Raw genomic sequence first — 12597 nt, forward strand, 5'->3', positions numbered from 1 at the left:
AGATACCTAGGTAGATAGATAAAAGTCTTCTGGGCATCTCAATATGATGGCTTCATGAATTATGCTGCATTAATTATCTTGCACATGCTATTGCCTGCTGCAGGAAAGATACCAATAGGTGGTTGTGAACTCCACTTACAAATCCTGCTTCTACAATCCTTCCGATTTTGGGTGATGGTTCTCAATTCCTATCACTACCTGCTGAGCAGTGGTGGGTATAATAACATGCAGTGTATATTTTTAACAGCTTTATTGCCACGTAATTGACATATAATAAACTGTATATATTTAAAGTATGCAGTTTGAGAAGTTTTAACATATGTATACACCCATGAAACCGTTGACACAGTTCAGATAATGAATATGTCACCCCAAAAAGTTTCCTTGTGTTCATTTTTAATCCTTTTGCCCTCTCCTCCCCTCGTGCCCCAAGCCACCCTTGCCCTAGGCAATCATTTATCTGTTTTCTTTCACTTTAAGTGCATTTTATAAGATTGTATATAAATGAAATCACACAATGTACATCGTTTTCTGACTGTTTTCTCGTGTGCAACATAATTATTTTCAGATCCATCCACACGGTACATGGATCAATACTTTATTTCTTTTATTGCTGAGTAGTAGTCCGTGGAATGGTTATACAGTCATGCGCCGCATAACGATGTTTCAGTCAGCGATGGACTGCATATGCAACAGTGGTCCCATAAGACTGGTACCATGTAGCCTAGGTGTGTAGTAGGCTATACCATCTAGGTTTGTGTGAGTACACTCTGTGATATTCGCACGATGACGAAATTGCCTAACAACACATTTCTCAGAACGTATCCCCGTCATTAAGCAAGACATACTGTACCATGATTTATCTATTTACTTGTTAATGGACATTTGGGTTTTTTCCCCATCTTTTGGTAATTACAAATGAAGCTGATATGAGCATTCATGTGTAAGTCTTTGTATGAGCATATGCTTTCATTTCTCCTGCATGAATCACTTATGTGTGGGATGGCTAGATAGTATGGTAGTTGAATTTATAATGTTTCAGGAAACTGCCAGACAGTTTCTCAAAGAGATTGTTCCTTTTCCCATTCTCACCAGCAATGTATGAAAGTTCCAGTTTCTCTACATCCTTGACCATACTGAGTAGAGTTAGCCATTTCAATTTTATCCATTTTAATTTGTGTGCAGTGCTATTACAGTGTGGTTTTAATCTTCATTTCAGTAATGAATAATAATGTTGAGCATCTTTTCTTGTGCTTGTCTGTCATCCATATGTCTTCTTAATTGAAATGCCTTTTCAAATCTTTTGCCTACTCCCTCTCCATTAGATTGTTTTCTTATTGTTGCATTTTGAGATTTTTTTTAAAAAAAATATAATCTGGATACATGTCCTTTATCAGATACAGGCTTTCAAAAGTTTTCTCCCAGTTTTTGGCTTTCTTTTTAATTTTCTTAACAGCATCTATTGAGTAGCAGAAATTTAATTTTTTTCCAGCTTTATTGAGGTATAATTGACAAGTAAAAATTGTATATATTTAAGATGCACAATGTGATGATTTGATTATGTATTCATTGTGAAATGATTATAGAAGTTTTGATGAGAACTAATTTTGAGGAAATGCAATTTATCGCTTTTTTCTTATATGGATCAGGAAGGAACATGTGGTTTTAATAGCAATCTAGACTATCACTGCTTTAACATCCTGCCCCAGAAATGAAAGCATGATTCTTACTAAAGTTACAACATAATCAACCATCCTCTACAACACAAATCTGAATCCTGTAGATGTTAATAAGCCTTCCCTATTGTCTGTGGTGTCTTCTGTTATACTCATGTCAAAAATGTGTTATAGAAGAAACAAGCAGTATAATACCACAAAAAAAATGGAGCCTATAGGACTACAGTTGGGTGCTAAACTACTATACATTTTATCATAAAAATTAAGAGCCTAAAAGAGTGGGAGACAAGAGCCATATTATACACAGAATAAAGACAGATGTGGCTATAGCACCGATTTCTTAATCTCTCTTCTATATCAGCCACATAATTTTGTTTGTCTGCCTTGCCTTTTGGTCCCCTAATGAAGGGGAAATAAAACAAAAACAAGAGAGTTAGAAATAAGGTTAAAATGAAGGAAGAAAAAGATAGAGGAAGGTGGAGGGTTAGCAGAGGATTCCTTAGGGTTTCATCTTTAGTCTTGCTGTTCAGATTTTATAGGGTAGTATGATAGAAGACAAACAAAACAATTGAAATTCATTTGATCATGTGTAATATAATGTACATAGAGCAAATACTTATGAAAAAACTTCTTGATGGAATTAATGTGCCTCTGAGAAATTCACAAGTTGATAAATCCCAGCCATATGGAGATTTTTCTTAGTATTATTCCTCATTAGCAACAGGGAGAGATGAAGCACGAAGCCAGTGGAGGGAGCAGGGTGAGTGTGAGGGGGCCAAGTGCCAAGAGATCAGAGACCTTGCCAGATTTAACTGTTGCCATGGAAACTTGCTTTTAGAAATTTTCTAAGAGATGAAATAGTTTAGGTGATCAATGAGCAGTATCTGAGACCTATCACTGTTGGTCAAAGTAAAGGTTTTCTAAGTATGTGAATGATTTTGCTATTTTTCCAATCAAAAGCCTGTTTATTCTGTGGTATCCTTGGTGATATTTAGACATGATTTAATGTGCCATTTCCCATATTCTATGTCAGGGAAATATATATGTCTTTGCCACTTAATACCTGTGTGACCTGGCATAAGCTACCCAACCTTCTCTATGTCCAGGTTGCTCAGCTTTAAAATGAGCCTAATGAGTAATTAACTCATGTTTATTAAAAGAATTAAATAAGATAATGAATGGGAAGCATTTAGCATATGCCTAACAGAGCAGGCATTAAATAAATGGTTTTTCCAAAGAAAAACTGTTAATATAAAATTCCATTACTCAGTCTTTAAACTTGAGTCTGATATTTACATTTTACAAGATAGTATGAAATCAGGGAAAAATTCCTAATTTTTAAAAAATGACATACTATGAAATCCTTGTTTTATTGACTATTGAAAAAAGCATTTTGGAAAATCAAATGCTTAGAGTGTTTAACAGAGAAAAAAACTCCGTTTGTCAAAATAAAAGCTTGTGCTATTGAAAATATAGCAGTTATAATTACTATTCCTATTAGGTTTTTTTGTAACACTCTCTTCAGACAAACCAAAAATCTCCATTATGATTTTCTTAATCAATGTAATTTTACGTTAATCTCCAACAAGATGTTGTATCTTGGAGAGTTGCTTTGGGTCACTACTCTGATATCTGTTATACCTATAGTTTTTCCAAAGCAGTCTGATAATTTTCCTATTACTCTGATAAACTCAAGCACCAACAATCAAACTGTTATTTATTTTTGTTTCTTTTTGGATTCGTTGGCCTTAGCCAGATCAGAGAATATAGGGGACACAGTAATCACATGTACATATAGTGTGGAAAAAAATGATCATCTTTTGAAACATATATTTTTCTCATAATCATTATTTCCTGCATTTGATTGGAAAGTTGACTGCTGACAGACTGCTGAGTCTAATGCTATTCTTTGTAACAAGTTTACAAGAATTTGACAGCTCTCCTCTTCTACAGTAGCTAATTAATAACCAAAAATAAAGATGCAATTAAAAATGTAATTATTTAGAAATAAAGTTAAAATTATATTGCCAAGGAAAAGATTTTCACTAGAAAAAACTGTGTATAAATTAGTGGCATAATTCTAAGATGCATTGCTTGAAAGTGTTCTTTCAATTAAAACATAAGCTATTAAATAACCTGTAATTGTTTCCATAGTTTCTTCACCCATTGCTATTTTTTGAAGTAGATACTTAATTTCTCATTCTGGTCTGTAATATATGGTCTTGTTACACTCACATAGGGCTTTTGAATTGTTTTACAAATGATTGCTCAATTTCTATTTGTTAAGGGATAATAAAAATGTAATAATGTTTAAATGGATGTGTTGGAGAAAAAAATTATGGTGAATATATAAATAGACTGAAATGAGAAAGAATGGAGAATATGTATTTTTAATTCTTGAGATTATTTCATAGTATTTGGAATATTGATTAGGTTTCCTTATTATTCAGTGCACACATGTTGTTTAACATATGTAGGTTTTTCCAAATAATGGTTTTATCTAACTGAATTGTGTTCTTAATTTCTGTTTCAAATTGTTCATTACTAGTGTATAGAAATTCAACTGATTTTGTGTGTTGATTTTGTATGCTACCAATCTGCTGAATACAATTTTTTTGTGAAATCACTAAGATTTTCTACATATAAAATTATGTTGTCTGCTGACAAGGATAATTTTACTTCTTCCTTTCCAGTTTAAATGACTTCTCTACTTTTTCTTGCACAATTGTTCTGGGTAGAAATTCTAGTATTCATGTCCAATAGCAGTGATAAAACAAGAAATCCTCGTCTTGGTCCTAATCTTAGAGGAAAAGTGTTTAGTCTTTCACCATTGAGCATGTTAGCTGTGGGCTTTTCATATATGGTCGTTAACGTTTTGAGGAAGTTTTCTTTTATTCCTTGTTTACTGAGTGTTTTTATCATGAAAGGCTGCTGAATTTTGTTAAATACTTTTTATCCATCAATTGAGATGATCATATGTTTTTTTCTTTCATTCTGTTAATGTGGTATATTACATTGATTGAGTTTTGTATGTTGAATCACCCTTCATTCATTCATTCATTCATTCATTCCTGAAATGAATCCCACTTGATAATGGTCTATAATTCTTTTAACATGCTGCTGAATTTGGTTTGCTAGTATTTTGTTGAGAATTTTTGCTTCATATTTATAAAGAATCTTGGATTCTAGTTTTCTTTTCTCGTACTGTTGTTGTTTGTCTGTTGTATCAGGGCAATGCTGGCCTCATAAAATGAGTTAGGAAGTTTTCCTTCCTCTTCAATTTTTTGAAAGTGTTTGAGAAAGAATAGTGTTAATTCTTCTTTAAATAATTGGTAGAATTCAACAGTGAAGTTATCTGCTCCTTGGCTTTTCTTTGTAGAGGGGTTTTGATTACTGATTCAATCCCCTTACTAGTTTTCTGTCTATTCAAATTTTCTGTTTATTTATGAGTCAGTTTTAGTAGTTTGGTATGTGTTATTTTAGCTTTAAATATTCCACCATAACTTTATCTCTTTTTTATCTTTATCTTTAATTCTCTCTAAAAATCTTAATAGTGTGACAATATTCTGTTCTTTTCCCATTTGAAAGAAGTCACCTATTAAACCTGCTTAGATCAGTGCCAGATATCTCTTTGATTTTTTTAAAAAATTTGTTTAATATCCATGAATATATTTATGCCTTGAGTCATTTTTGGTGATTTATGTTGTGCATTTCCTCCAGATTTTAGTACTGAACCTAACAAAGTATTGTGTGTGTGTATGTAAACATACAAATAGATGCATTCACACACACACATGAGATGGAGAGAAGGCTTTTTGGAAGTTAGGTGTTATTACAGCATGTTTGAAAGAGGGAGAAATTGAAAATGCAGAAGAGAGTGGGGAACATTATAGTAGCAAGGTCCTTGTTAGACTGGAGTAGATGGGGATCGAGTGCACAGATCCAAGGGCTGGTCCCGGATTCATAGAGGAGGAAGGCCAGAAGATACGGTCACCGATGTGAAGAGTTGGTCAATGTGGTGAGGGGACTGTGAAGTTCTTTCCTGAAAGTGTCAATTTTCTTAGTGAAATAGAAACAAGATGATCAACTAGGAATGAGGAGGGAGAAGGAAGTGTTGGAAGTCTGAGGGGAAAGAAGATTTGAACCATTCTCTAAATGTGAATAAGAAGAATATGAATATGGCAAGCTGGTATTGAGATATCAAGGCCAATTCTGAATTATTTCCATATGTATATTAATTTCAATGTAAAAATTAATACTAATCTTTTCTAAGTTAATGTTAGTGTAACAAAAATTCCAGATAGAGTGCCAAGTTTTGACACTGACAACTTAATATGTAATACAATTATATCTTACATATTAAGTGTTTAAAGGAAAATTCATGCTTAGGGTATTTTATAAGACAAAATAAAAAGTTTTTAAATTAGGTAATAAATAGTGTTAAAAATGATTTAGGAAGAAAATATGTAAGAACGGTCACCCAAGACCAGTAAGTTTTCTGAAAGCTGATACAGTTCTATTATTTGCCACATTTTCTTAATTATAAGAAAGCTGTTAAAAATTACCGTTTTAATGGAGATTTTGAAAATATTTCCTTGAACTTTCCATTAAATTCTTCAGTACCACCATCAAGTTTAATTCTGATACTAACACCTAGAATTTATGCTTGGCTTTGTATTTATTAGTTTCAAGCTAGAGCAACATTGATACGTGAAACTGACCTTTCATTCTAAAAGCGAATCCCTGTTTAATCTGCCATCTTGTACTAATGTGTTGTAGGTACGATTTCATTTTCCGTTAAAAGCAGAGAAGATGATGATTCTGAGGAAGACTCTGATCAAGATCGAGATCGAATACCCTCCTTTCAGAAATCATTATCAGAACTATCTCAAGATTTTGGGGAGGAAGACTCAGGTAAATTTATTATTATGTGGAGTTTCACGATTACTCTTCATAAACCCTCATCATTCACTTTTTTTTTTTTTTAAACTGATCTTTCTAATATGCTACTTTTTTTTTTTTTAAAGATTTTTTTATTTTTTCCTTTTTCTCCCCAAAGCCCCCCGGTACATAGTTGTGCATTCTTCGTTGTGGGTTCCTCTAGTTGTGGCATGTGGGACGCTGCCTCAGCGTGGTCTGATGAGCAGTGCCATGTCCGCGCCCAGGATTCGAACCGACGAAACACTGGGCCGCCTGCAGCGGAGCGCGCGAACTTAACCACTCGGCCACGGGGCCAGCCCCCCTCATTCACTTTTAAATGAATAGATACTTTACATTCATAGTACATAGACAATTGTGTACTGCATATATCAGTAAGAATTTTGTTGTATTATTTCAGGATTAACTGTGTGGCTTACTTTCTAGATTCATACTGCTTTTAACATTAATAGATTATAATACTTCAGCTTGAAGTCTGCCTACTCTTTCATAAGTGAAAACTTTATATATATTTCCATTATTAAACAAAAAGTTACTGTACATTTCTGATAAAATGTTAATGAGTATATTATTTTAACAATGTAATATTCTTCCCTATGTCAATATAGGAGATGATAGCAATCTTTCCCATATGAAAAGAAAGTAAATGCTATACTTTTTCCCTTCCTATATTATTTGACTGTTGTTCAATACTGTATCTTTTTAGTAGAAATTCAAAGGAAAATGAGATGGTGGAGAGTTGGAATAGTCAGGGCAGTTTTCCTGGAGAATGGGTGAATGAGTTCTCTTATGGATGAGTAGCAGGGACATAAAAGGGCTTTAGAGAAGAGTGGGTCACCAAGAGCAAAGTTGTGGAGACCCAGAGGTATACCAAGGAAGAAATCTTTATTGAATGAATTTGTATTCATCAGAAGTCTTAGAGAAACAGACACCACCATAATATATTATATTATAGCATAATATAAATAATACAATATTATATATATACACATATTCAGAGAGAGAGAAAGACAAAGAGACATTTTAAGGAATTGGCTAACATGATTGTGGGGACTGGCAAGTTCAAAATCTGTAGGGCTGGTAAGGAGGGAAGAAAATTAGGTAGGAGTTACTGGTGCTGTCTTGAGTCCAAATTCCTTCCCCAGGGCAGCCCAGGCAGGCTGCAAGCTCAGGCAGGGTTTCCATGTTTCAGTCCTGACTAAGAATTGCTTCTTCTTCAGGCAAGCTTAGTCTTTGCTCTTAGGGCCTTCAACTGATTGGAGGAGGCCCACCCACATTATGGAGGGTAATCTGTTTTACTCACAGTCTACTGATTTATATGTTAATCACATTTTTAAAAAAATAGTTTCACAGCAACATCCAGACTGGTATTTAATCAAACAACTAGCCACCATAGTCCAGCCAAGCTGACACATAAAATTAACCCTCAAAGAATACATGGATTAAGATTGATATTCAGGCACTATGCAAAATGATTTGGAAAGGGAAGAGCAGTTGGGGCCAGCTAGGACACTGCAACAGAAAATTGGGTTTGAAGTGAAGAGAACAATATCTTTTATGGTGGTGATGGGGATAAAGAAATACCACTCAAGATGGAAAACATTTCAGAGATTAGCATTAGATGACTCTAGAGAGAGGAGATAGATAGAAGGGATTGGTTCCAAAATATAACAAGGTTTGTTTATATCTTGGTGAATAGAAAAATATTAAGACAGAAATTTAGAAGTGTTGTGTCTTAATTAAATTAACATCTGTTAAGTAGAGCCTGGCAACTTGGATGATGAGTCAAGTTTCAACAAAAGACTACAAGGGAGAGCCAGTCCTGATGGCCTAGCAGTTAAAGTTTGGCATGCTCCACTTCAGTGGCCTTGGTTTGTTCCCGGGTGTGGAACCACACCACTCGTCTGTCAGTAGCCATGCTGTGGTGGTCATTCACATAGAGGAACCAGAATTCACGACTATACACAACTATGTACTGGGGCTTTAAGAGGGGGGGAAGGAAGAAAAAAGGAAGATTGTTAACAGATGTTAGCTTAGGGCGAAACTTCTCCTGGGGAAAAAAAAAAAAGTGAAATAGAGGAGTTTATTACTCACAGGTCCTACAGGAGGCACACTGCATGTCTCCAGGGGCCACACAGGGAGGTCAAGGCAGGGTGCAGGCAGAGAGAGCAGAAAAGGACCTGGGACACATGCCTTTATTAGGATCCTTGGGTGGAGTGCTTTGGGGTTCTGGGTTAAGGCCAGATTGATCAGTTCAAACCCAAAAGAGTGGTGGTTTTTGGTAAGCTTCATGGGGCTTTATGTGAGCCGTGCACTATGGGATGACCCTGGGAGGCAGGGAAGACTGCTTATCACAGAGTGGTTGGGACTTACATTACATTCTTACTTGTCAGACATTTACATTTATTTGTGACACTGCAGGCTGTCACTAGGGCATGTGCTAGCAGGAAGGGCTAGTGTCAGTTCAAGCCCCTGCACTTGGGCACACAAAATGGATGCCAAAGCAGCAATGTTAGAGCATAGTTTACTAAACTCAACAAGAATAAACAGAAAAGTCTAGGAGGTCATAACGCTTATTAACACAGTTTTGTACTTCCTGATTTTGATGTGACAGCAAGACATTACATGACAAGATCCAGTCATTAGTTGAATATTTGGAGCAGAGACAAGGTGAAAAAAATAATAAAACGGGTTGTAAAGGTTTAAGGTTTCGTCCATTGAAATCATGCAGGTGAGGCCAAAGAATAGATGACTGTTGTAGATGGATTATGCTAAGAGTTAAACCCTCATCAATATCTAAGGCAGAAGAACCTTGAAAGAAAATCAGAATATTATGGTGTCATGTTAATGGACTAAAATAGAGTGATGTCTAATAAAAAATTACTAAGCTGCGTGATGACAGGTTGCAAGGTAGATTAAGAGCTAGGAAAAATGCATCTAATAATATTACCCATATCCCCGATTCTTACATCTTCCCATATCCCTACTCAGACAGGATTAACCCTCCATCCCCTATAATAACATGGGTCTTTTTCTTACAAATTGCTCAGCGGTGTATTTCTTTTCTATTAGGAAAGATTCATTTATGCAAAATGAATAAGTTCCACACATCTAATGTACAATAATTTGATTATAGGTAATAATATAGTAGTGTGTAGATGACATTTGCTGAGAAGGTAGATCTTAAGTGTCTTCACCTCCCCCTGCCAAAAAATGGTGACTGTGTGATGTGATGGATATGTTACTTAGCTTGATTGTGGTTGTTATTTCAGAATGTACACATATATCCAATCAGGTTGTATACCTTAAATATATGCAATTGTTTTTTTGGAGGAAGATTATCCCTGAGCCAACATCTGCCCCCAATCCTCCTCTTTTTACTGGGGAAGACTGGCCCTGAGCTAACATTCGCACCCATCTTCCTCTACTTTATATGTGGGACGCCTACCACAGCATGGCTTGCCCAAGTGGTGCCATGTCCACACCCAGGATCCAAACCGGTGAACCCCGGGCCACCGAAGCGGAATGTGCGAACTTAACTGCTGCACCACCAGGCTGGCCCCTGCATACAATTATTAATAGTCAGTTATACCTCAGTAAAGCTGGGACAAAAAAGAAATGAAAACTAAATAAGAATTTTTTAACCTCCCAAATAGGGAAATATGAAAAATAATAACACCCAGTTTTAATGAGGGTCAGGTTGAAAGAGATAATCTTATGTATTATAATGGGAGTTTGAATTAATAAAAATTTGAAGAGAGAATTTGCAATATGTTTAAAATTTTTAAGAATTGCTTACCCCTTTTGATGCAATGATTTCCGTCTAAGAAATTTGTTATAATAAAATAACCAAAGATATGCACAAATATTTTATATAAGAATGTTCCTTATGTGATATATTATGTGGAACAATTGAAAATAAAATTTTAATAGTGAATATTCTCTGAATTATAGAAATGAGTATATATTTAGATATATGTATGCATATTTATATCTATATACACACATTTGAATAAGTAAATTATATGTAATTGGTATATCCCAATGTATTTATATATTTATATGTGTATCTATATCTATGTCTTTTTTGATATATTAAGCCTATTATTTAATGCAAAAAAATTAAGGAGTTTCTCTGGGTCTTGAAATAATTACTAATTTTCATCTTCTTTGAGCTTTTCAGGAATTTCTCAAATTTCTATAGAGAGCGTTATTGATTTTATAATCAGAAGAAAATTTAATATGTTCAAAGCCTGTAGTTAAACAAAGTTTAATAACTTTCTTGTTCTTCTTATTAATCACCACTAATCCCACTCTAACCAATATATTCATATTCGCTGTACATTTTTAGCAATGTAGAAATCAAATAAACTATCACAACACTGCCTTATGTGATAATTACAGCAATTACAAATAGGAGGTGTTATTGTCCCTGTGATGGCTGATTTTATGTGTCAACTTGGCTGGTCCATGGTGCCCAGATATTAGGTCAAACATTATTTTGGATGTTTCTGTGAAGGTGATTTTGCATGAGCATTACATTTAGATCTGTGGACTTTGAAGATTTGCCCTCCATAATGTGGGTGGGTCTCATCCAATGAGTTGAAGGTCTTAATATAACAAAGACTGACCTCCCCAGAGCAAGAAGAAATTCTACGAATAGACTGCCTTTGAACTCAAACTGTCGCTCTTCCCTGGACCTGGAGATCCAGGCTGGCTGGCCCAACCTGCACCTTTTGGACTTACCAAGCCAATTATGTGAGCCAAGTCCTTAAAATAAATCTCTCTCTGCCTCTGTCTCTCCTCTCTCTCTCTCTTTATACACACACGCACACCCCCCTTCTGTTGGTTCGCATTCTCTGGAGAACCCTGACTAATACAGTCCTCATTCCACAGACCACAGATGAGCAGACCGTTTTACTGCTCTTTGCTCTAATGCAGAGTTATGGAGCATTCAGTCTTCTTAGTTATAGAGACACTTTCTCTCCAGAATTATTTTCCCTGTGAGTTCATTGTGGATTAAAGCATTGGAAAAACCCATAAAATATACATGAGCTACCTAGAAGAGGAAACACTTTTCATTTTAAGAACTTTATTTTGAGACGTCACATTTAAACATCATAAAAGCATTTAAAGCACTGACATAGAATTGAAGAAACAGCCAATACAAACGTGAGCAGAGGTTTCCTCAGTAAACTAACATCAGTATAAAGTTGGTAACTTATTCTCTGAACATTAATAGTTTTAAGGGAATTAACTAGTGTCTGTAAATTAATAAGCACAAGAGGCAATTCAAAATGTGGAGGTATGTGCGCCCTCAAGAACTTCTCACAGGTGTTTGTAATAAGAACTCACCAGACCTCCTGTCTTTCTCCCTCTCACTATCTGATTGCTCTGAATGTCTCAATTGGTCTCACATCCGCTAATTTGATAAGTGCTGCTTGAAAGCTAAAGTATTAGAATAGTATGGAATACAGGACAGTGTGGTACAAAACAGTGCAGTGCAATAAGAAACGATGCCATGCAATACAATACAGTACAATGCAATACAATGTCATTCACTGCCTTACGGTAGCATGCAATGCAATGCAGAACAATACACTCTCTCTTGCAGAAGAGAGAGACTGAGAATTCCACTAGTCTGGGCCTCTTATTTCATCGATGAGGCAACTGAGGCCCAGAGACGCTAGTGATTTACCTAAGTAAGTTAATCAAACATAGCAGTTCTTGGAATCTTTAAAACATGACAATACTGATATGAAGATGCATACAGTTAACTGAAACTGGAGGATATCTTAAACTGTAAACTAGCCCAACACTGGAGAATAAAGAATATCCAAGTGAGTATCTGAACAGATGAGAATGAATGGAAAGAACCTGGGTTTGATGCCAGTACAAACCCTGCCACACAGGGCTGTTGTGATAGACCAGGGTTCTGGTTTCAGGATTCGAGAGTGTGACTTTGGACATCACCAGTGGCAGA

General features: G+C 35.4%; 1 protein-coding gene across 1 annotated transcript in view; it reads left to right on the plus strand.

Annotated features, from left to right (window-relative positions):
* The window catches only part of CFAP47 (cilia and flagella associated protein 47), a 423229-nt gene that overhangs the window by 300385 nt on the left and 110247 nt on the right, over window positions 1-12597 (plus strand). Inside the window, exon 50 of the mRNA XM_023634518.2 lies at window positions 6456-6590. Coding sequence (XP_023490286.2) covers window positions 6456-6590 — 135 coding nt within the window. The remainder of the gene's footprint in view (window positions 1-6455; window positions 6591-12597) is intronic.

This window comes from Equus caballus, chromosome X, assembly GCF_041296265.1.
Source record: "Equus caballus isolate H_3958 breed thoroughbred chromosome X, TB-T2T, whole genome shotgun sequence".
In the NCBI taxonomy this organism is placed as follows: Eukaryota; Metazoa; Chordata; class Mammalia; order Perissodactyla; family Equidae; genus Equus; species Equus caballus.